The sequence below is a fragment of the Syzygium oleosum genome, unplaced genomic scaffold (genome assembly GCF_021117445.2).
Source record: "Syzygium oleosum isolate NSW1041296 unplaced genomic scaffold, Sole_v2.1 Sole_v2.21, whole genome shotgun sequence".
Taxonomy (NCBI): domain Eukaryota; kingdom Viridiplantae; phylum Streptophyta; class Magnoliopsida; order Myrtales; family Myrtaceae; genus Syzygium; species Syzygium oleosum.
Genome location: NW_026607505.1, coordinates 3558106 through 3580369, shown reverse-complemented (window position 1 = coordinate 3580369; position 22264 = coordinate 3558106). Strand labels below are relative to the sequence as shown.

At 41.2% G+C, this 22264-nt stretch overlaps 2 protein-coding genes and 1 non-coding gene across 5 annotated transcripts; all 3 read right to left on the bottom strand.

Annotated features, from left to right (window-relative positions):
- Nucleotides 1–602: 602 nt before the first annotated feature.
- On the bottom strand, nt 603–684 carry TRNAS-CGA (transfer RNA serine (anticodon CGA)). Its single transcript has one exon. It is a non-coding gene; the product is annotated as a tRNA-Ser (tRNA).
- Nucleotides 685–1199: 515 nt separating this feature from the next.
- Nucleotides 1200–5316, bottom strand: LOC115694405 (probable beta-1,4-xylosyltransferase IRX9H). Of its 2 annotated transcripts, XM_030621527.2 has the most exons (4): nt 3383–5299; nt 2677–2926; nt 2172–2381; nt 1200–1571 (listed from the first exon to the last, which is right to left on the bottom strand). In XM_030621527.2, exons 1-3 carry the CDS (start codon nt 4285–4287, stop codon nt 2211–2213), a joined length of 1326 nt encoding a protein of 441 aa, XP_030477387.2. In that variant the 5' UTR covers nt 4288–5299; the 3' UTR covers nt 1200–1571; nt 2172–2210. The 2 variants fall into 2 exon arrangements, with proteins under 2 accessions (XP_030477387.2, XP_056176809.1); XM_056320834.1 differs by lacking the exon at nt 1200–1571 and having other exon boundaries at nt 2264–2376; nt 2671–2926; nt 3383–5316.
- Nucleotides 5317–6093: 777 nt separating this feature from the next.
- LOC115694404 (bifunctional purple acid phosphatase 26-like) lies at nt 6094–13333 on the bottom strand. 2 transcript variants are annotated; one of them, XM_030621525.2, is made up of 10 exons: nt 13206–13333; nt 11474–11705; nt 10397–10597; nt 10119–10230; nt 9387–9613; nt 8607–8745; nt 8070–8290; nt 7128–7249; nt 6845–7006; nt 6094–6493 (listed from the first exon to the last, which is right to left on the bottom strand). In XM_030621525.2, exons 2-10 carry the CDS (start codon nt 11642–11644, stop codon nt 6418–6420), a joined length of 1431 nt encoding a protein of 476 aa, XP_030477385.2. In that variant the 5' UTR covers nt 11645–11705; nt 13206–13333; the 3' UTR covers nt 6094–6417. The 2 variants fall into 2 exon arrangements, with proteins under 2 accessions (XP_030477385.2, XP_056176808.1); XM_056320833.1 differs by having other exon boundaries at nt 11474–11703; nt 13203–13332.
- Nucleotides 13334–22264: the final 8931 nt, after the last annotated feature.

The following is a 22264-nucleotide window of genomic DNA, read 5'->3' as shown; positions in this document are numbered from 1 at the left end:
ATGAATGTGCCGAATGAGCCTTCAGGGATTTCAAAATTGCAAGTAGGAATCGGCAAGAAAAGCCCCTGAGGACCGGTGCAAAATGTATAGCGGCAGAGCACAAGTACAACACTCAGCTTGCCACCTCCTCCAGTACTTCATTTTCTGTCAAACCCATTGAAGCTAACACACAATAAGAAGAGTCAAGTGGCTAATAATATTGTATGAATGGCTCAGCCTAACGCGATGCGAACCTCACATGATCCGACAGTATATGGTTCTATTCGCGCCAAGATCACATACACGGCATCAGCTCTATAGATGCACCAAATCTCAGGATCTTGAATGTTCATCAATATGTCATATACTATTCGAAAAATTAGACCAAACCTTGCTTAAAACTAGAGTCCACTCCTGTTATGTCCATTGCTCAACAATCCCAGAATCTAATGTCGTTCAAAATGGAGTTACTCAACATTTAACATGCCCACAAAATGTATATAATGAATCGAGACAGTAATTAGCGAAGGGTGGGACAAGGAAAGGAAAAGAACTGCCTCAATAATTTTATACAAATGGAATAGACACAGAGGCAAAAAACAAGTAAAGAAAAAGGAGACGTTCGTCGACAGCAGGATTCGAACCTGCGCAGGCAAAGCCCAACAGATTTCGAGTCTGTCTCCTTAACCACTCGGACATATCGACGCTGTGTGGTTTTACTTTTGGAAATAAAAATTATTATTTAAAATTAAGGAAAGTGTACCTCCCAGCAATGGGCTCAATCACATTTTTCTTCCAAATTGACCGTAGACTTTAAAAGGATTTGTACGTGAAAAACCATGGAATGTGATTTCCATTCTACTCCTAATAAATTAGCAGTGATCATGCAAACCCTTCGAAAGGGTATCAATTTGTCAACCTTTGTCTTCCAAATTGTATGTCCTGGTTGCAACTGCAACATCTCAACAAAATTAGGAGTGATCATTGCCAGTTTCGATTCCATTTCGTCTTCACAAACTAAACTAGAAGTGCCTGTTCCTTCTTAGTTTCATTAGACATATGTTTCTCTGACCTTCGTGTTTAAGAGCATTCTTGACTCGTGTTCGCATAGAAGAACATGTTGCTCGTGTTCTTCAAGAACAAGAGAGCACTCAATAAAAAGTATAGATGTATCTATTTAATCCGTTAGACTCTGAAGATTCGTGGGTGAACACCATCAATGAAATGAAAGCACTAGGTAGACTGCAAAAATTCCTCTAAGCTACCAGCGGAACCGAGAAAAGAATGTGAATTCTTACATGAAAATAATTCGAGCATGGAAGAGAAACAAGGAACTGGAATCTGGAGTGACTGAACTTGAAGGCGGGTTTGAAGCAAGCAGAGCTGAATCTAGCTCAATTAAGATTTATCCTTGCTTAAAGAATCCAAGAGGATCCAGAAATAAAGACTCGTATGACTGTACAATTATAAAACCGCTGGGGACGAATTTGCTACATGGCAAAAGTCAAATGGTACACAGAAATCATCTGCAGATGGTCCTTGTTTTGAAATGCTGACCCGGTCGAATCAGATCCCTCTGAAACATGCATCAGCTGCAGCAAAATTGCAAGTACTCATGAGATAATTTCTTACCGCTACAATGAAAGCAGAATGGAAGCTTCTATAATGGAAGCTGATATGAGCACTACATAGTGTTGACATAAGATCTTTTTCATTTGGAACAGCCTTCTCATTAGCAAGGTACAACTGGCTTTTTAAAACATGCCAAAAATAATGGCCTTTCTGTTGATCATCACATTGCAAAGAAAACTGTGAAATGTAGGATAGGTGCCTCTTATTTGTACAGCACTGGCCTAAAAGCCAAAATTCGTCTCTTCTTAATCCTCAAGATAGATCACAAGGAACAAATGTAGCTAATCTTCTTTACCAGTTCAAATGAAGAGCTCATAAGTATGACTACCATGCCCAGCAGATTTCTGTCCTTTAAAATGGTGGGATGCATCGATCTAACTTTGTCTGCTATGACAACTTGAAGTTTATTTATGTTTAATTGTCAAGAAAAACATCCAATTACTTTATTGGACCAATTCCAATGATGTCTTTCATCTCCAGAACAACAATCCACAATTGAATACATCCAGACATATCGTGAAAAGGTACATGGAGAATAGAGATAGTAGAAATTGCATTACCTTGAAGTATCAATTGAACAACTTTCCCACCACAAACTGCTATGTCAGTGAGGCAGTGGCATTGAGATAACTCTTTGTCAACCAACTCTGTGGATAAAAGTAACTAGATGGATCCACATGAAGATGCCAAACCATCACCCTTGAGCACTTGTGGAGTAAGCCTTCCATCTCGCTCTCATCCTCCACAATTTGTTCAACTAATGTGCTCACCTGGACATGTAGATCATATTTTAAAACCTCGGTCATCACAGATGAGTCAAGAAAATACATTCAGGGAATTTCGGTCTTGAAGTTTGAACTCTAGGGGTCGAGAAAACAACACTTCCATTATATGAAATTGTACTTGAATATAGTCCAAGTCCATATGTCATGAACCCAGATAGGGGCTAGTTTTGTTTCATTGGATTGTGAGATTCAGCTGGAGATGGTATCTGACATGTTCATAAGAATAGCAATATGGTGCTACATGACTTGATCAGAGCAACAGAAGGGAAAGGACAATTACCCGGAATTTATCTTTTGGCGTGTCAAACTGCCTGATGGGTTCAAGGGTGGGTCTGTGCCATCTCTTGGGATCCCAAAGTATTGTGCTATTGAAGGCAAATCCTGATAATTCGGCATAAAATCTTTTGAATCCCCTTCTTGATTCATTTGTATGCCACCCAAGTACAGTAGTGCCATTACAAATGGGACCCTCCAATACAGCTCTGCTTCTGCTATCTGTTACTTTGGCCACCAGCCAAGTTCCAAAGCGCCTACGTTAAGGAAGGAAAAGGTTGAGCTAGAACAGAGCACGGAGAAGGAGATTGCAGTGACAACCTTAGAAAAGAAAGTTTAGCAGGGTTTTAGATAAAAGTAGGACATTGCAAAAGGGAGCATCTTAATAAAAAGATGGAGAGAGACAGTTCATCCATCAATTCCAATTGCCATGCTAGTCAATATATGGAAAGCCTTTTATTATGGACAACTATGTGGATCTAAATGTGGATGAGGTACATAAACAGTCCAAAAAGAGGTGCAGATCTTGATGGTCAAACAACCATTAAAGTTCCTCTTGCTTCTCTTTCTTTAGTAGTCCAATTCTAGATTTAGACATAGCCATATCACTACAAATTCAGGAGGATCTCCCTGATAGAACCATGAATTACCAAAGTATTGCTGCTAGAAAAGAAAAATGCAGAATTTTTCGTAGACGAGAATAATGAAAGTACCTAATTTGCCTCATTTGATCAAATAGATCAGCCGCATAGATATTATCCTCATCTGCGAAGAAAACTATTCCATCAAGATGGTGTGCTTCGATGTGAGATAACGCCACATTCCTTTGGTGAATTCTTACATCTGTGACCTCGGTCAGATTTTTATCGCACACGAGATGCCGATACATGATACCAGTCTTCCTCAAGATGTCAGCTGTTTCTGGAGACTGCACGGTCATCTCCACAACTATCCACAACAAAGGAGGTGGTACGAGCTTCAGAGTCTGCGCCAGACGATTAAGATAATAGGCTTGAAGCAGGTGTCTCTGTGTCGGGGTCACCACAATCAGAAGCTTCTGAATTTCCGCATGTGCATATTTAGTAGCCGATTCATTATTACTGCCATTTTGGGCAATCAAATACAACAGCTGCTGATGTGATTGTAGCCGCAAGGTAGAGTCATTCTCATTGCTCATACTGTAAAATGGTGTCACATTTCTAGCTGCATCATCGTGTAACTGGTTATTCCTGAAACTTGTGCTCAGCTCAAAGGATATGGCATGGTGCTTCGAAATGAAGTTCATCGATGCATTCATTGAGGCATACTGGGTAACTCCAATGAACATCCCAATGATGAAACTAATGAAGAAATGAAATAATGCCCTTCTCCAAGTTTGCCCTCTCGGTTTTTGTCTATCGTAAGGCCTAGAGGGTCGTTGAGAGAAAACTCTAAGTGCAAAAGCCAGAGAATCCAATGAACCCACCAAAATTGACAGTATTCCACCTGATGGTGTTTGATTCGGGGTCAGGGCACAAGAAGATGACTTGGACAATGGAGATGAAACTGAACAGGCTTCACCATTTAGCGAAATTCCAGGTCGAGGAACGGGAGACAAGGTCCTTCTAATGGATGCCATAGTGAAAATTCGGTCAAAGGTTCAATGGCTTCAATCTCCAGCTTCCTGTAAGGGCTACGTGAACGAGCAATTGCAACCAACCAAACACCATCTAATGTGACCCTATTTTTATGAACTACTTTGAACCAACAATGAAGTCCTGGCCGTCTTTTTTAGCGCAAGAATCTTAAATCAACACCTAAGTACCCCTGAATCAATAGCCCAAATAACTCAACCAGATAAACACACAAATCAACCTGTAGCCTATCGTGCTGGCACTGAAAAAAGGTCAAATTTTCTGCCTTCCTGAGGACACCATCCCAAGCCAATTGTGCTCATACAATTCGTGAACTGCCAATCGAAATCAACATATAATTGCCTCCGCATTCTTGAGTTTCCATTCACTCACATCTCAAGCAAAAATTCTTGCAAACCCACTTCACTTCGGAGTTGCAGCTCTCAATTAAGGGACTAGGAAGTTTTGAGCTTTAACTGACCTCTTAAACCAGCTAGAATCACCAAGAACAGCAAGCCCAAAACTCCCAGAAGCAAATCTCAAATCAAAACAAACAGACCCACAAAACCATAGACAAGCACCAAAATCTGCAGTTCAGCAACCGAAAAGATCTACATTCCGTACCTCGACTTAAATCAGTGACACCCAACACTTAAAAACACTTGGGTCACCTCAAGAATCAGCAAGAAGATGGGTAAAATCCGAAACAGAACAGCCCTTGGAGCAAGAGAAAAGGCAAGTCTCCGGCTCCCGGAGCTTCGGATCTTTCTTCTACGGTCTTGCGGAAGCTTGTTCCAATGGCTCGAAACCAAGACGGAGAGGCCCCTGAGAGCCAAAGGTGCTTCCTTTCGAATCTACAGGCGAGAAAGCATGGTTCTTGAAAGCGGGGTCGAAGCCGGACAGTATGGTTCAGCCAATCACGTTTGATTCGGACAGGGAGATGATTTTCCTTTCCTTATTTTTTCTTTTTCTTTTTTTGGGTTCTCGTCTGTTCACGTGACCAATTGGATCGGGGATCTGAAAAAGCAGCTGTGTTTCCCTGCCGGGTTAACATGGCAAGCATTTTCTTGGAGATTAGGACCAATTGGCATCCCCGTACCAAATTAAGGAATGTCTTGTCCAAAAGAAACAGAGGTTGTCTTGATTTTCATTTGAGCCGTCTCATATTCTTAGTTGGCTAAAGAGAAAGCCATATCTAGAGTGCGTTTAGTTCAACTTTTGGGGAAAATCTTTGGGAAAATGCAAAGATCTTGAGCCTAAAATGATTTGGTGAAATGCAAAAATTGTTAAGCAAATTGTAATTAAATTGAATTTCTATTTGAATGAGATGTATGTTGAGAACGCTTGAGTTACTTGAACAGCCAATATCACTTTGCCAAACTAAATGATATGACAGATTATGTGGAGGTCTATATAAGTCAGATTTCTGTGGAAAATGGTTGTGCTGCTTTAACACTCAACTAAATGAGTTTTGGGCTCTGCCAAGGCAACTTTAGATTTGGTCTAACGGGTTTCAAAAAAACATACCTTATCAATTTTCAATATAAGCTTTGCTGTCATTCCAGTTCCATATGAAATGAAGGCCTTTCTAGAGGAAATTTCTCGACAATTGTTAGTTTAGTCACATGGTAACTCCACAATGAGAAAGATACTTGAGGTGGAGGTTTACAAATCTGCAAGTTTTGGACAACCTGCGGTACACATGTCACGTTTCATGCTGTGCACAAAGAAGAAGAAAGGTTCCATAAGCAAAACGTAACCTCATGTCTGGTGCCGCTCGTCCTTCGTATGAATCGATTAACCAAAGAAAATTTTGAGAGCAAAAACTTTTCTCACATAGTAGTATATATATTTCCTTCCTAAGTTTATTACACAGTGCACTGAAAAGAAAGGATACAGAGGACTACAATGATTGAGAAGAAAAATTATTAAATACAAACTATGTGTTATCCATGAATCTAATGTTGGTTCGTATATGCTAGCTAGAGCTAATGAAACTATTGATGAAGATCATCTAAATCTTCTACAAAATTTTACTTTGTATCTTGAACTCCCATATAAACAACCATATGTATCAAGTACTTCCCTCTGCCAACTCTAATCTTAAATGTCTTGTGACTCAACTGAACCTCAAATCAGCCGGTGACAATCTCCTTTGCAATGCTCCTGGAACAGCGCTTCTTTAGTTTTCTTCGCCGGGAACTGCTTACCCTGCAGGACAACATGTCAATGAACTGTAATAAGACATCATAAGTTATGAGGAAAGATATGCCAAAAAAACATTGAAACGAGAGCGGTGATCCGTTATGACAAGATGCATGATGATAATGGTCATTGGCTGTTGGTTACTGGTGAATAAGGTCCACAAGCATAAATGAAAGTTACCTCTATACAATAGTTTACTTTGGAGATGGTACTCAGCAAAAGATTCACAAAATGTAATTGGTACAAACAATCTGTGCTCCAGTGGAGCAGCTCCAGGGCTTGTCCAATTATTATCTTCAAGGTCACATTCATTACGTGCCAAATTTAAGTTAATCAAACATTCTAAAATTTACTCACCAATACTGATTATGCAATATGAAAGAGTCTGTTGCCACCTTTTTCCCATCATCATTTCGATTCCAATGGTAAAATGCATGAGTCCTGTTTTTTATTTCCAAAGTAGAATGGCCATAACTGGCCTCACGAAATGCAGAATAGTCTGGTTGTGGATCACTAAACCTGTAATAGTAATGTAATTACATAATGAATATGCAATGGAGGAAATCTCTTGGAAAATGATCATCAGAATTTCTACCTTTGGCAATCTATAAAAGAATTGCACATAAGATGTCCAACTTACCTTCCAGCAAGGCCTTCCTGATTACCTCCATCTCCAACAGTAATATATAGAGGTGCAAATTTATCTGGTACAGGGTCACGATCACCACTACTGACATTGTATTGTATATTTGAGATCCGATACTGAAAATCAACAAATCCACTTCAGTCAGTAAAACAGGCAAACACAAGATGTAGTACAAAACCGGTATGATAGAAACATCAACACGAGTAAAGTAGGTCTTTGTTTTTTTTCAAGGACAATAGTAAGTCTTCGGTTTTGTCAAGGACAACACTTGAGATACTTTTGCACACTCAACTAAGATTATATAGAGTGGCTTCCGTAGAACAACAAACCTAGTATTTCTTGCCATCAAATGGAAGTAGAAAGTCCGACTAAATAAAGTAGAAGGAACTGTTCTTATTTGAGGGATATATCACATTTGATTATTCACCAGAAATCCTACATATGTACCAACTACACATCAAAGTATATAGTAGGGGCCATGTGAACAGAGATTCGAATTTATCGTGGAAACCAAAAGAAATGTTATTGCATAACAGAATATTGTATAGAAAAATTAATTTTACTATCTTACAACTCATATAAAACAAACATTAATCAGCTTTTATTATAAATATAAACACATCAAGAAATACTTGTGTCATTTTGCTTTTGAACAGCGATGAGGCTTTTTACATTTTACTTCACACACGTAACTTTGCCGAAGTCTGTGATTTCCTATTACTACTAAGGTTACAGACAGACCATCCAACCATGATCTGGAGAAAATTCATCTAAAGTAAATTTGTTTGTAATCCCATGTGCAACCTCAGATTCTGACAGACACAAGGAGTCCTCAGAAATAAAAACATTATAAATCACTGTGACAGTGCAAGTATCTGCAGCATCTGAAAGTAAACGTAAGTATGAATAGATGAACTCGCCAGACAAGAACCCTACCGATCTTTCATAAGCATGAACATGCCCAGCAAAAACAATATCAACTCTGTTACGAACAAACCACTTTTCAAACACTGCTCTCATGCCTTCACCCTCCATGAAGTGTACATCATTGCTATTGTACAAAGGAACATGCATCAGAACAATAAGCCAAGGTGTCTTTTCTCTGTCTACCCTTTTAAATTCTTCTCGCAGCCACATCCACTGAAGTGTGTATTTCACTGTTCAAAATTACAATCAATCAGTCCCAACATGCAGAGAAAGGTAGCAATAGAGCAGCATTTGTCGGATGTAGTATTAAACATGGATTATTAATTATTGGAGGAAACAGTTTGAATTTTCCACCATCTTGGTTTAGCCGGTTCAAATTAGCAGATGTTAACTTCTCTCACAAAATCTTTTTGGTGTTGGAACTCGTTATTCTGTTTCTTTTATGCCTTTTTATTTGCCAAAGTTTATATTCTTGACATTAAAGGACCTCAATTTGCTATATGAGAACGAAATTAGGTAGGGAACGAAATGAAAAAGAAGAACTACCAAAGGAAGAGTAGCTTGAAAGCACGATTACGTGGGCAGAAGCTCGTCTGATGGCATACCAAAGAGGACTGGTGCTTTTCGAGGCCAAATAAGGTGTTGGATATCGATGCAGATAGGATTTGAATGTATCAATCTCCTCCTTCACTTACATTGAAAAAGCATGTTAGGACGAAAGAATCGCAAAAAGGATTAGTAGCAGATATTACAGACATAGATGATCTCCCACACACTATAGAAAGCCTAGGAATTCGAGTCTTCCAAAAGCATGCTGCTTTTTTAAGTTGCAGGACCGAATACAGCTTAACACTCAAGGAGTTTCTTAGACATTGTTAGTTTTGCATCAGAAAGACCTATATGGTTCTTTGAGTTCCCATTAATAATTCATTTTTATATACTACAATGACAATCTTGTTTCTACAAAAGAACATCTCGTTAAAAAGCAGCACATTAGTTTCACTGAACATTATACACAGTTTGCCTTCTTATAGTCCTCCGTGATAAATAAATAAGCTGCTTGGGGCAGATATTCTTTTACTTATAACCTCTACTAATGACTTTTCCTCCAAAATTTGAAAATGAAAGATAAAACTCATGGAAAAGAAGTATAAATGATTCTACATGTCAATAAAGGTTTCAAGTGTTTCATGTTATATAAAATTCGAAGTATGAGTGCCACAAAATGCATAAAAAGTTAATGGTTAAAAGTAGAAGTCATCCCAAACCGAAAAGTGAGACACAAAAATGGTACATTAAAAAAGCACATGTGTGAAGATACTTTACCATGTCAGGCATATATTCTATTTCATGGTTCCCAGCACACCAGATCCATGGCTGAAATGCCGCACTTTGTTCAATAAAGCGACCCCATGTGTCCCATCTTAGCCCAACATCATTGTACTTGTATCTATCAGCATAAGAAAGATCCCCCAAAAACAAGACTGCCTGTGCTCCACTCACCATATAATGCTGAAGAGTTGAAAGCGAATTATGAGTCTGGCCCAGATCACCTGCGACATGCATATCATTGCAAAATAATATAATCTTGTACTTTCCAATATCTTCTATACAGGCCAGAGATAGCAAAGAACTAGAAAATGCGTACAATTGAGATTGATTGACAGATTTGCGCCTACAAGTGGAAGGCAGGTTTAAAATAGAAAGTAGAAAAATTGTGATAAACAGGAAAATGTTTCTCTTATAAGCAAAAGTCTCTGTAGGATTTTTATTCCATAGGAGTGTCTAATTTGCCTCTGTCATTTTAGCCCCCACCCACAACCCTCTCCCACTCAGGGCTCTCGCAGTCCGGTCTAGGAGATACTACCTTAATGCAACATCAAGTGACAATCCACTCTGTGATTGAGAACCTACATATTGAGCTGTTTTAATTATCAATACTAATCAAGATTCTGATTTTTTGATGAACTGAAACAATACACAGTCCATATAAGCCCAAACCAATCTCCCTCTGTCCAATACGGCTACTGAGACTCTGAAAACAGATGCGTAGCTTACCAATTATTCCGAACTTGTATGAAGCATCTGGGTCAATTGTTGGTGGTGTTTGAAACCAAAACTCTCGAGAAGAAACACCACTTCCTACTTTGTAATAGTACTTGGTATCATACTGTAGGCAGCAAATAAACAATTTTAAGAGAATTTAAATTAGAGATTGTCCGCCAACTAGTGAAACAACTAGAATATATTAAAATCTTTACTGAACCTGTGGTCTATGAAACTTAAATGATGATCCCACAAATTGTCAATTCACAGATAATCAAATAGAGGATCACCTCAAGGCCATCAAGCAGGCAACGATGGATGTAGCCAGATTTATACTTGTAAAAAGTGTAGCTTGTACCATTTCCTTCAGCAGAACGATCATACTGCCCCTTTGTGGTGCCATACTGTACCTCACTGGATCCTGGTTCATCAGATGTGACCCATGATATAATGACAGCCTTTCCATCATAGTCACCTTGGGTGATATGAACCTGCAAAAGAAGGAAAAGGGTTATGACATGGGAAAGACTGAAACAAGCTAAATAAATCCTCTTAAAAATCGATTCAAGGTGAACGGAACAAGCTAATGAATTCTTCACAGGAATATCCTGATAGAACGTAATCTAATTGAGCGCAGAAATTTATAAAGATGACCCAAGGTGAGTAGCGCCTTTTTCATGATGATAAATAAGATTTCATTAAGAAGGTACCAAGGGGGTACCGCCCCTACACAAAACGGCTTCAAGTGGAAGCCACCCATATTCCAAATAAGGCACAAAAGACTGTTTACTAACATTGCCAACAAACTCGATGTAGAATTGAACTTTTCTGCTGTACCAAAAGTGAAGAGTGTACAGCCAATCATCCCTAAAAGAAACCCAAGAGGATTCAACTCCTTGAAATGTCCTTTTGTTCCTCTGTATCCAAGGAGCCAAAGAAAGGGAGAGAACCAGCTTAGTAATCTGTTTTTTTCCAACACACAAACTGAATTTCCCTCTTCAAGCCCAAAGTTCGTGCCGCACGGTGCCTGAGCTTACTCAATTTACTTCTAAAATTGCAAAAATGGTAATCTGAATCTTTCTGGTATAGCTACAACTTAAAAGTAAGTCTTTCACCCTCTCTTCTTCAACACAGCTTAGGTTTCGACATAACTTCATCAAATTAACGTATCTCGTATGTAAACAAAAAGAATTTACTGTAGGCAAGATGCAAACAAAGAAAGAACGAGATTTCAATGTAGATAAACAATGTGAACCATTGTCTTGTCGCATGATCATCGTTTTTCTCAACACTACCAAATGTTCAAAGGAAATTGCAGATAGAAACTTCCAGAAAAGTCAAACAGCGTCAAAAGTTTGAATGCTCACTTGTTGTGGTGCATTGTGACCCTTTGGAACTGCAAAAACTTCATTATCAAGAGGAATGTCAACTGATGGCCACTGTGATCGAACGAAAGTACTAGTGATTCCAGCAAATGTATTCTCCAAATAGCTTAGGAGGACGAAGAATATTGAAATGAGGCGAAGGAAGGACCGCATTCTAGAAGTCCTCAGCTTAATTGATGATTAATTAGCTGACAAGTATAATTTATTGCATCCTAAAGAAGATCCATCAAAGAAAAAGTCCATCAATAATCTTAAGAATAAATTGTATATGAGAGACATGACATTGCAACCTTGAAATGAATGCTGGTTAAGGAATCCGACGTGTCCCCTCCCCTCCCCACACCCCCCCACCCCAAAAAAAAAAAAAAAAAGAAAAAATATCCTCTTATGCATGCAATTAAACTTAAAATTCCTTATGAAAGGCAGTACATTTTACAATTAACTTACATCATAAATTGCTGCTATGTACCAAACTCATAATTAGCATGCATCTTGACTTAGAAGTCTTCGTCAAAAAATGGATAAACACTGGTAACCGCAATGCTTAATCTCTTTATTTAAATACGTATTACTCAATCATCAAGTTTCTTAGTAGATTGCGCCAATTATCAAAGCATATCCACTCCAAACAAACCAAAAGAAAAGAGGAGAGAGAGTTTTCGGATACTCTCAAAATCTGAATTACTCAGAGTTCTCATATAATGCTTCGAAGGTTAAATTATTCTCCTTTCCCTTTCTTCCCCCCTTTCGAAGTGAGATTGACCAGCATCAGTCGTTCAGGCCACTCCGGATGAACTGGAAAAATAGGTCCATAACGACACACATTACGATCATCAACATCGATCTCCATAACTTTTTTTAAGCAGGACGGAAACATGGTTATCGAAAATGAAAATTTCTTATTCAATATAGCAAGCGCAAGTAGGCACATTCATTAGAGTCGATTGCATGTTTAACGATTCACATTCTCACTTTAGACCTTACTTAGTCACCCTATACAGGAGAATATACAGAACTAATGGAAGTCCATTCTTCACTTTAGAGCTTATTTTAGTCCCGATAAAATGACGACAACAACAACGCCATTCTCCACTAGTGTGGTCAGCAATGGAGATCCATTACGACAGGTAAACACCAGAGCAAGTTTTCAGACAAGAACAAAGAAACCTCCGTTCTCGCTATATCACAAGACTATTACCAGCAGCAGCGCCCTATACTTAGTGCGAGCGCACCACCGTGATCGATTCAAGAAAAGAACATAGTCAAAGACGATATTTTGTTTCGAGGTAATCGAACAAGAGCCACCGTTTGACAGAGCAACCAGGTCTACTCTTCGTTAGCAGGTTGACCATCAAATTCCCTCACTCCCTCTCCATATCCACGCATCGCTCCACCCGAGAACGCTCAATTCAGCAATGAGAACGTCCACATTCGCGTCGTTCCTCCTTCAAATTCCGCAATGCCCCATATCTCGATCCTCTCGCGCCAGCAAATCGCCTCAACTCACAAGTCAAACCCAGGCACACCAAGACCGAGACCATGGACTCAGCATCTTTCCAAACTCAAGTCAACGAACGCACGATCCGAACTCGATTCATCCGACACATGACACGCTCGTTCGTTGCCAGAATCAAAATGAAAAATCACTTCCGGGGATGGATATGCCCATGCGATGAGCCGACACAGCGAGGCGAGAGCGCGAGCTGCTTACCTTGCGACCGGAGAGCTCGGCGAGACCGAGCGCGACGGAATCGGGAAACGTCGATCCGGCGAAAAGGAAGGCGCGCGGGGGTTCTGAGGAGAGAAAACCTGCGGGATGTTGGGAGCTGCTTCACCTTCACCGGTTGTTGAGTGGAGGAGGAGAGACAGGGACGTCGGAGCTTGAAGACGGCGTAGGTTAGCGGGCAGATGAGGTGGCGCGGCGTAGGTTAGCGCTTGGAGCCGCGGGTTTTTGGCCGTGTCCGGTTCGATACCGGGGGCGCACCTAGTACGCCGGAACATGAGGCGGTCGATGCGGGCGCACGTGCCGGGATTTCCCTGGCAAATTGCTCGGCAATCCGTAATACCATACCATCCTTTTCTCTTTAGATTTTTCCCGAGTATATAGCGTTGTAGGTTGCGTCGTCGTGACCAATCGTACCACGCGCTATACAGGCGGGGACATCCAATCCCTCGAGTAAAACATGCAGAACGCTTCTAAACAAATATATGTCTGTGCCAGCATCCGAAGAGCGGTATCCACTTCCTACCATCCACCGATTTTGCTTTCGAAGATTTCCCGAAAAAGGAAAAAAGAATGATCATCATCACATCGCATCCCAAGATTTTAAGCACAGGCAATGCGACGCCATTCTCTTGACCCAGTTTCATTATCCTTTCACATCCCTCACATCCACCTTGATACGACGGAGCATCACTGTAGCACTTATATAACCAAGAAAGAAATCGGACTATGACAAATGATAAGACCACACATGGATTGGTGGTAATCGCTAATCATTGCTCTTTGTCGCTGATAAGTTTGCCACAGATATATCAGTTTGAAATTTTTCGTAGTATTAACCCATAATTTTTTTTTTATGGTTTCAAATGTACTGCTTGTGTTATGCGATATTAATATTTTGAAAATCAAAAACATTTCACAATAAATATGCTTAACAATTATCTCGACGATACTCATCATCAATGGTATCTCTCGGTCTAGGGCGAGAGCATGAGATCCCAATCGACTTTTCCCGAGAATTGAGAATATCCAGGTCCACATCATAAGTTGAGGAGGAAAATTGTTCAAAAAGTTTTAAATCTATTGCACTTTTGTCAATTCAATCATAAACTTTTCAATTTTAACATGATTTGCCAATTGAGTCCATTCGATTAATTTTAATCGGAAATTGCTGACGTGGACGCCGGACATCCTATGTCACATCCCGATTTTTGGGCCTGGGAACCCGCAGGTAAATTGTAATATCCTCAATTTCAGTTCTAGGGAAAAGGGCTATGGTTTAAGTTTGGTGGTTTTCCAATTGGAACTAATTTTTACTCTTGTTTTGGAAAACCCAGTTTCGGATCTTTTGTACCCCTTCATTTTGTTATTTTTGGGGAGATTTTTGTGATCCAAATTTCCAAATACTTTCTTCTTGAAAGTTGTTCCAAACATCTTGATGTTTTAGATACTTTAATTTCAGAATTTTTGGAGTTGATATGAGTGGTACGATGGCCTGATTTTCGGACCGTGTGAAACTGCCCAGAATGGGTATTTCGGTGATGTTCACAACGTATTTATTTTCTACAAGATTTTCTGGGCCGATTTTGGAAAAGTTTCCTCCATAACAGTTGTTGAGAACGTCCTTTTATATAACGTATATAAATTTGGGAATTTTCCGAGATGATTTGGATTCTGGACATAGCTTAATTTGAGAAACAAGAATGCTGTTCCAGCGAACAGTTTTTAGTCTGTTTTTGAGCTACTAAAAATGGGGTTTACAGAGAGATTAAGATTTCGTGTTCTCATGAAGAATTTTTTTTAAGGTCTTGTTTATGACATATTAAAATTTGAGAATTTTCGGAGTCCATTTACTATGTTTTCAAGTCCAATTTCGTGAACAATGCAAAGCTGTCCCGTTTTGTCAGATTTCAAAGATTCGACATTTTCTATACGAGAACGTTGGAATTTGGACTTGGTGTCTTCTGGTTATTTAAAGTACACGTTCCGAGCTTTCAAATGAGATATTTTATGCTATTATTAGAGGTCGGCCCAGGGGGAAACCGAGAGAGAGAAGCAAGCTTGGAATTGGAGGATTCTAGAGAAATCAAAACTTGAAGTCCAAGTTGGAAATGCATGAGGCTTGTTCAAGAAGACTAATTAAATGATCTTGACTTTGGAGTCCCTATCATGATGGCATGCCTTAATGGCCTTGAGTGATGACCAAGTTTGGAGTATGATAAATAGGGAAGCCGTGAGAAAAGCTATTTGGCCAGCTTAGGGAGAGAGAGAGACCCACGGCCAATGGGTCAGGAGAGAGAAAGGAAGAATAATTGGCCATTTTCATCATTATTCTTGACTTTTGGATTTAGACCATTATTGGGTGGATGACACGTGCGCTTACCTCATGCTCCATGATGACACGTGCGCTTACCTCATCCAAACTTTGGCCCCAAGTTTTGTCTCTCAATAAATAGAAAGAAGGCCATTCGGCCAAAGTGAAAAAAGAGAGAGAGGGAGAACCTCACCTGAAGCCCCCCCTTCCTCTCCCTCACGCCATTTCCACGCCCCGAGAGCTCCGGCCAACCTTCTTTCTTATTTCTTGCTTTGTATTCATGACCGAGAAAGAGAGAAAAAGAAAGAAAGAAAGAGAGAAAAAGCTTACCCACTAGCCCGTGTCTCTCTCTTGTGGTTTGATCGAGTGAGGAAGCCTTATGCAAGGCCCGAGTGTTCGTGTTCAAGCCCAAGAATCGCCCGAGAATCGCCGAGACTCACGTGTCCTTCACACGCCTCGTTTTCTCTAGTTCTTGTTTAATTGTTGAGTAAGTGAATTCCCTAATATCGGGAAAGGATGTTGAGATGCGTTGTGATGTGGTTTGCTTGGGCCGTTTCTCGGTTGTTTGGTTGGTCGTAGTTGGTTCATTTTTCGATTTGATCATGTTTCATGTTTGATGTTGTTTTGAGATAGAACCGAGCCTTGGTTTGTAAAGTGTGCACGATGTGGCCATGCGTGATGTTATCTTGTTTGAACTTTGCTATTGATCTGCCATCGACGCCGGTGCGGTAAGGGCCGACTCATGTTAACGGCGATCGATTTGTCCTCACTTGACATTAGTGTTTTCACTTGCTGAGTCTCCCCGACTCATCCCCCATTTTTGCCTCTCAGGTCCATAGGATGGTCGAATGGACGGCGGCGACAGGAGGAGTTTGAGCCATGTTGGAGTTCGGGGAAAGCTAGGAGCGGTGAATCCGAAGTAGTGGGCTTAGGACACCCAAGCCACTCGTTATTGTTGTGTAAATGGCTAAAATCGGCTAAGTTGGCTTGTAAAATATGTTTGCGTGTCCTATAAATACAAGGTTTCCTCATGATGCTGTTTTTCTGAATCCCGCTCTTTGTTTAAAATGTGATTGTCCCGAGATATGCTTCCGCTTGTGTGTAAAGAAAGATAATAATGAACGGGACGTCACGTTAAGGACCCCGAGGTCGGGGCGTTACAGTTTAATTTTGTTTATGACATATTAAAATTTGAGAATTTTCGGAGTCCATTTACTATGTTTTCATGTCCAATTTCGTGAACAGTGCAAAGCTGTCCGGTTTTGTCAGATTTCAAAGATTCGGCATTTTCTATACGAGAACGTTGGAATTTGGACTTGGTGTTTTCTGGTTATTTAAAGTACACGTTCCGAGCTTTCTAATGAGATATTTTATGCTATTATTAGAGGTCGGCCCAGGGGGAAACCGAGAGAGAGAATCAAGCTTGGAATTGGACGATTCTAGAGAAATCAAAACTTGAAGCACAAGTTGGAAATGAATGAGGCTTGTTCAAGAAGCCTAATTAAATGATCTTGACTTTGGAGTCCCTATCATGATGGCATGCCTTAATGGCCTGGAGTGATGACCAAGTTTGGAGTATGACAAATGGGGAAGCCGTGAGAAAGGCCATTCGGCCAGCTTAGGGAGAGAGAGACCCACGGCCAATGGGTGAGGAGAGAGAAAGGAAGAATAATTGGCCATTTTCATCATTATTCTTGACTTTTGGATTTAGGCCATTATTGGGTGGATGACACGTGCGCTTACCTCATGCTCCATGATAACACGTGCGCTTACCTCATCCAAACTTTGGCCCCAAGTTTTGTCTCTCTATAAATAGAAAGAAGGCCATTCGGCCAAAGAGAAAAAAGAGAGAGAGGAAGAACCTCACGTGAAGCCCCCCTTCCTCTCCTTCACGCCATTTCCACACCCCGAGAGCTCCGGCCAACCTTCTTTCTTATTTCTTGCTTTGTATTCGTGACCGAGAAAGAGAGAAAAAGAAAGAAAGAAAGAGAGAAAAAGCTTACCGACTAGCCCGTGTCTCTCTCTTGTGGTTTGATCGAGTGAGGAAGCCTTATGCAAGGCCCGAGTGTTCGTGTTCAAGCCCAAGAATCGCCCGAGAATCGCCGAGACTCACGTGTCCTTCACACGCCTCATTTTCTCTTGTTTTTGTTTAATTGTTGAGTAAGTGAATTCGCTAATATCGAGAAAGGATGTTGAGATGCGTTGTGACGCGGTATGTTTGGGCCGTTTCTCGGTTGTTTGGTTGGTCGTAGTTGGTTCATTTCTCGATTCGATCATGTTTCATGTTTGATGTTGTTTTGAGATAGAACCGAGCCTTGGTTTGTAAAGTGTGCACGATGTGGCCATGCGTGATGTTCTCTTGTTTGAACTTTGCTATTGATCTGCCATCGACGCCGGTGCGGTAAGGGCCGACTCATGTTAACGGCGATCGATTTATGCTCACTTGTCATTAGTGTTTTCACTTGCTGAGTCTCCCCGACTCATCCCCCATTTTTGCCTCTCAGGTCCATAGGATGGTCGAATGGACGGCGGCGACAGGAGGAGTTTGAGCCATGTTGGAGTTCGGGGAAAGCTAGGAGCGGTGAATCCGAAGTAGTGGGCTTAGGACACCCAAGCCACTTGTTATTGTTGTGTAAATGGCCAAAATCGGCTAAGTTGGCTTGTAAAATATATTTGCGTGTCCTATAAATATAAGGTTTGCTCATGATGCTGTTTTTCTGAATCCCGCTGTTTGTTTAAAATGTGATTGTCCCGAGATATGCTTCCGCTTGTGTGTAAAGAAAGATAATAATGAACGGGACGTCACGTTAATGACCCCGAGGTCGGGGCGTTACAGTTTAATTTTGTTTATGACATATTAAAATTTGAGAATTTTCGGAGTCCATTTACTATGTTTTCAAGTCCAATTTCGTGAACAGTGCAAAGCTGTCCGGTTTTGTCAGATTTCAAAGATTCGGCATTTTCTATACGAGAACGTTGGAATTTGGACTTGGTGTCTTCTGGTTATTTAAAGTACACGTTCCGAGCTTTCAAATGAGATATTTTATGCTATTATTAGAGGTCGGCCCAGGGCGAAACCGAGAGAGAGAAGCAATCTTGGAATTGGAGGATTATAGAGAAATCAAAACTTGAAGCCCAAGTTGGAAATGAATGAGGCTTGTTCAAGAAGCCTAATTAAATGATGTTGACTTTGGAGTCCCTATCATGATGGCATGCCTTAATGGCCTCGAGTGATGACCAAGTTTGGAGTATGACAAATGGGGAAGCCGTGAGAAAGGCCATTTGGCCAGCTTAGGGAGAGAGAGAGAGACCCACGGCCAATGGCTGAGGAGAGAGAAAGGAAGAATAATTGGCCATTTTCATCATTATTCTTGACTTTTGGATTTAGGCCATTATTGGGTGGATGACACGTGCGCTTACCTCATGCTCCATGATGACACGTGCGCTTACCTCATCCAAACTTTGGCCCCAAGTTTTGTCTCTCTATAAATAGAAAGAAGCCATTCGGCCAAAGAGAAAAAAGAGAGAGAGGGAGAACCTCACAAGAAGCCCCCCTTCCTCTCCCTCACGCCATTTCCACGCCCCGAGAGCTCCGGCCAACCTTCTTTCTTATTTCTTGCTTTGTATTCGTGACCGAGAAAGAGAGAAAAAGGAAGAAAGAAAGAGAGAAAAAGCTTACCCACTAGCCCATGTCTCTCTCTTGTGGTTTGATCGAGTGAGGAAGCCTTTTGCAAGGCCCGAGTGTTCGTGTTCAAGCCCAAGAATCGCCCGAGAATCGCCGAGACTCACGTGTCCTTCACACGCCTCGTTTTCTCTTGTTCTTGTTTAATTGTTGAGTAAGTGAATTCGCTAATATCGAGAAAGGATGTTGAGATGCGTTGTGACGCGGTATGCTTGGGCCGTTTCTCGGTTGTTTGGTTGGTCGTAGTTGGTTCATTTCTCGATTCGATCATATTTCATGTTTGATGTTGTTTTGAGATAGAACCGAGCCTTGGTTTGTAAAGTGTGCACGATGTGGCCATGCGTGATGTTCTCTTGTTTGAACTTTGCTATTGATCTGCCATCGACGCCGGTGCGGTAAGGGCCGACTCATGTTAACGGCGATCGATTTATTCTCACTTGTCGTTAGTGTTTTCACTTGCTGAGTCTCCCTGACTCATCCCCCATTTTTGCCTCTCAGGTCCATAGGATGGTCGAATGGACGGCGGCGACAGGAGGAGTTTGAGCCATGTTGGAGTTCGGGGAAAGCTAGGAGCGGTGAATCCGAAGTAGTGGGCTTAGGACACCCAAGCCACTTGTTATTGTTGTGTAAATGTCCAAAATCGGATAAGTTGGCTTGTAAAATATATTTGCGTGTCCTATAAATACAAGGTTTGCTCATGATGCTGTTTTTCTGAATCCCGCTCTTTGTTTAAAATGTGATTGTCCCGAGATATGCTTCCGCTTGTGTGTAAAGAAAGATAATAATGAACGGGACGTCACGTTAATGACACCGAGGTCGGGGCGTTACAGTTTAATTTTGTTTATGACATATTAAAATTTGAGAATTTTCGGAGTCCATTTGCTATGACAAATGGGGAAGCCGTGAGAAAGGCCATTTGGCCAGCTTAGGGAGAGAGAGAGAGACCCACGGCCAATGGGTGAGGAGAGAGAAAGGAAGAATAATTGGCCATTTTCATCATTATTCTTGACTTTTGGATTTAGGCCATTATTGGGTGGATGACACGTGCGCTTACCTCATGCTCCATGATGACACGTGCGCTTACCTCATCCAAACTTTGGCCCCAAGTTTTGTCTCTCTATAAATAGAAAGAAGGCCATTCGGCCAAAGAGAAAAAAGAGAGAGAGGGACAACCTCACGTGAAGCCCCCCCTTCCTCTCCCTCACGCCATTTGCACGCCCCGACAGCTCCGGCCAACCTTCTTTCTTATTTTTTGCTTTGTATTCATGACCGAGAAAGAGAGAAAAAGAAAGAAAGAAAGAGAGAAAAAGCTTACCCACTAGACCGTGTCTCTCTCTTGTGGTTTGATCGAGTGAGGAAGCCTTATGCAAGGCCCGAGTGTTCGTGTTCAAGCCCAAGAATCACCCGAGAATCGCCGAGACTCACGTGTCCTTCACACGCCTCGTTTTCTCTAGTTCTTGTTTAATTGTTGAGTAAGTGAATTCCCTAATATCGAGAAAGGATGTTGAGATGCGTTGTGACGTGGTTTGCTTGGGCCGCTTCTCGGTTGTTTGGTTGGTCGTAGTTGGTTCATTTCTCGATTCGATCATGTTTCATGTTTGATGTTGTTTTGAGATAGAACCGAGCCTTGGTTTGTAAAGTGTGCACGATGTGGCCATGCGTGATGTTCTCTTGTTTGAACTTTGCTATTGATCTGCCATCGACGCCGGTGCGGTAAGGGCCGACTCATGTTAACGGCGATCGATTTATCCTCACTTGACATTAGTGTTTTCACTTGCTGAGTCTCCCGACTCGTCCCCCATTTTTGCCTCTCGGTCCATAGGATGGTCGAATGGACGGGCGACGGAGGAGTTTGAGCCATGTTGGTGTTCGGGGAAAGCTAGGAGCGGTGAATCCGAAGTAGTGGGCTTAGGACACCAAAGCCACTTGTTATTGTTGTGTAAATGGCTAAAATCGGCTAAGTTGGCTTGTAAAATATGTTTGCCTGTCCTATAAATATAAGGTTTGCTCATGATGCTGTTTTTCTGAATCCCGCTCTTTGTTTAAAATGTGATTGTCCCGAGATATGCTTCCGCTTGTGTGTAAAGAAAGATAATAATGAACGGGACGTCACGTTAATGACCCCGAGGTCGGGGCGTTACAATTTAATTTTGTTTATGACATATAAAAATTTGAGACTTTTCGGACTCCATTTACTATGTTTTCAAGTCCAATTTCGTGAACAGTGCAAAGCTGTCCGGTTTTGTCGGATTTCAAAGATTCGGCATTTTCTAAACGAGAACGTTGGAATTTGGACTTGGTGTCTTCTGGTTATTTAAAGTACACGTTCCGAGCTTTCTAATGAGATATTTTATGCTATTATTAGAGGTCGGCCCAGGGGGAAACCGAGAGAGAGAAGCAAGCTTGGAAATGGAGGATTCTAGAGAAATCAAAACTTGAAGCCCAAGTTGGAAATGAATGAGGCTTGTTCAAGAAGCCTAATTAAATGATCTTGACTTTGGAGTTCCTATCATGATGGCATGCCTTAATGGCCTCGAGTGATGATCGAGTTTGGAGTATGACAAATAGGGAAGCCGTGAGAAAGGCCATTCGGCCAGATTAGGGAGAGAGAGACCCACGGCCAATGGGTGAGTAGAGAGAAAGGAAGAATAATTGGCCATTTTCATCATTACGCTTGACTTTTGGATTTAGGCCATTATTGGGTGGATGACACGTGCGCTTACCTCATGCTCCATGATGACACGTGCGCTTACCTCATCCAAACTTTGGCCCCAAGTTTTGTCTCTCTATAAATAAAAAGAAGGCCATTCGGCCAAAGAGAAAAAAGAGAGAGAGGGAGAACCTCACGTGAAGCCCCCCTTCCTCTCCCTCACGCCATTTCCACGCGACGAGAGCTCCGGCCAACCTTCTTTCTTATTTCTTGCTTTGTATTCATGACCGAGAAAGAGAGAAAAAGAAAGACAGAAAGAGAGAAAAAGCTTACCCACTAGCCCGTGTCTCTCTCTTGTGGTTTGATCGAGTGAGGAAGCCTTATGCAAGGCCCGAGTGTTCGTG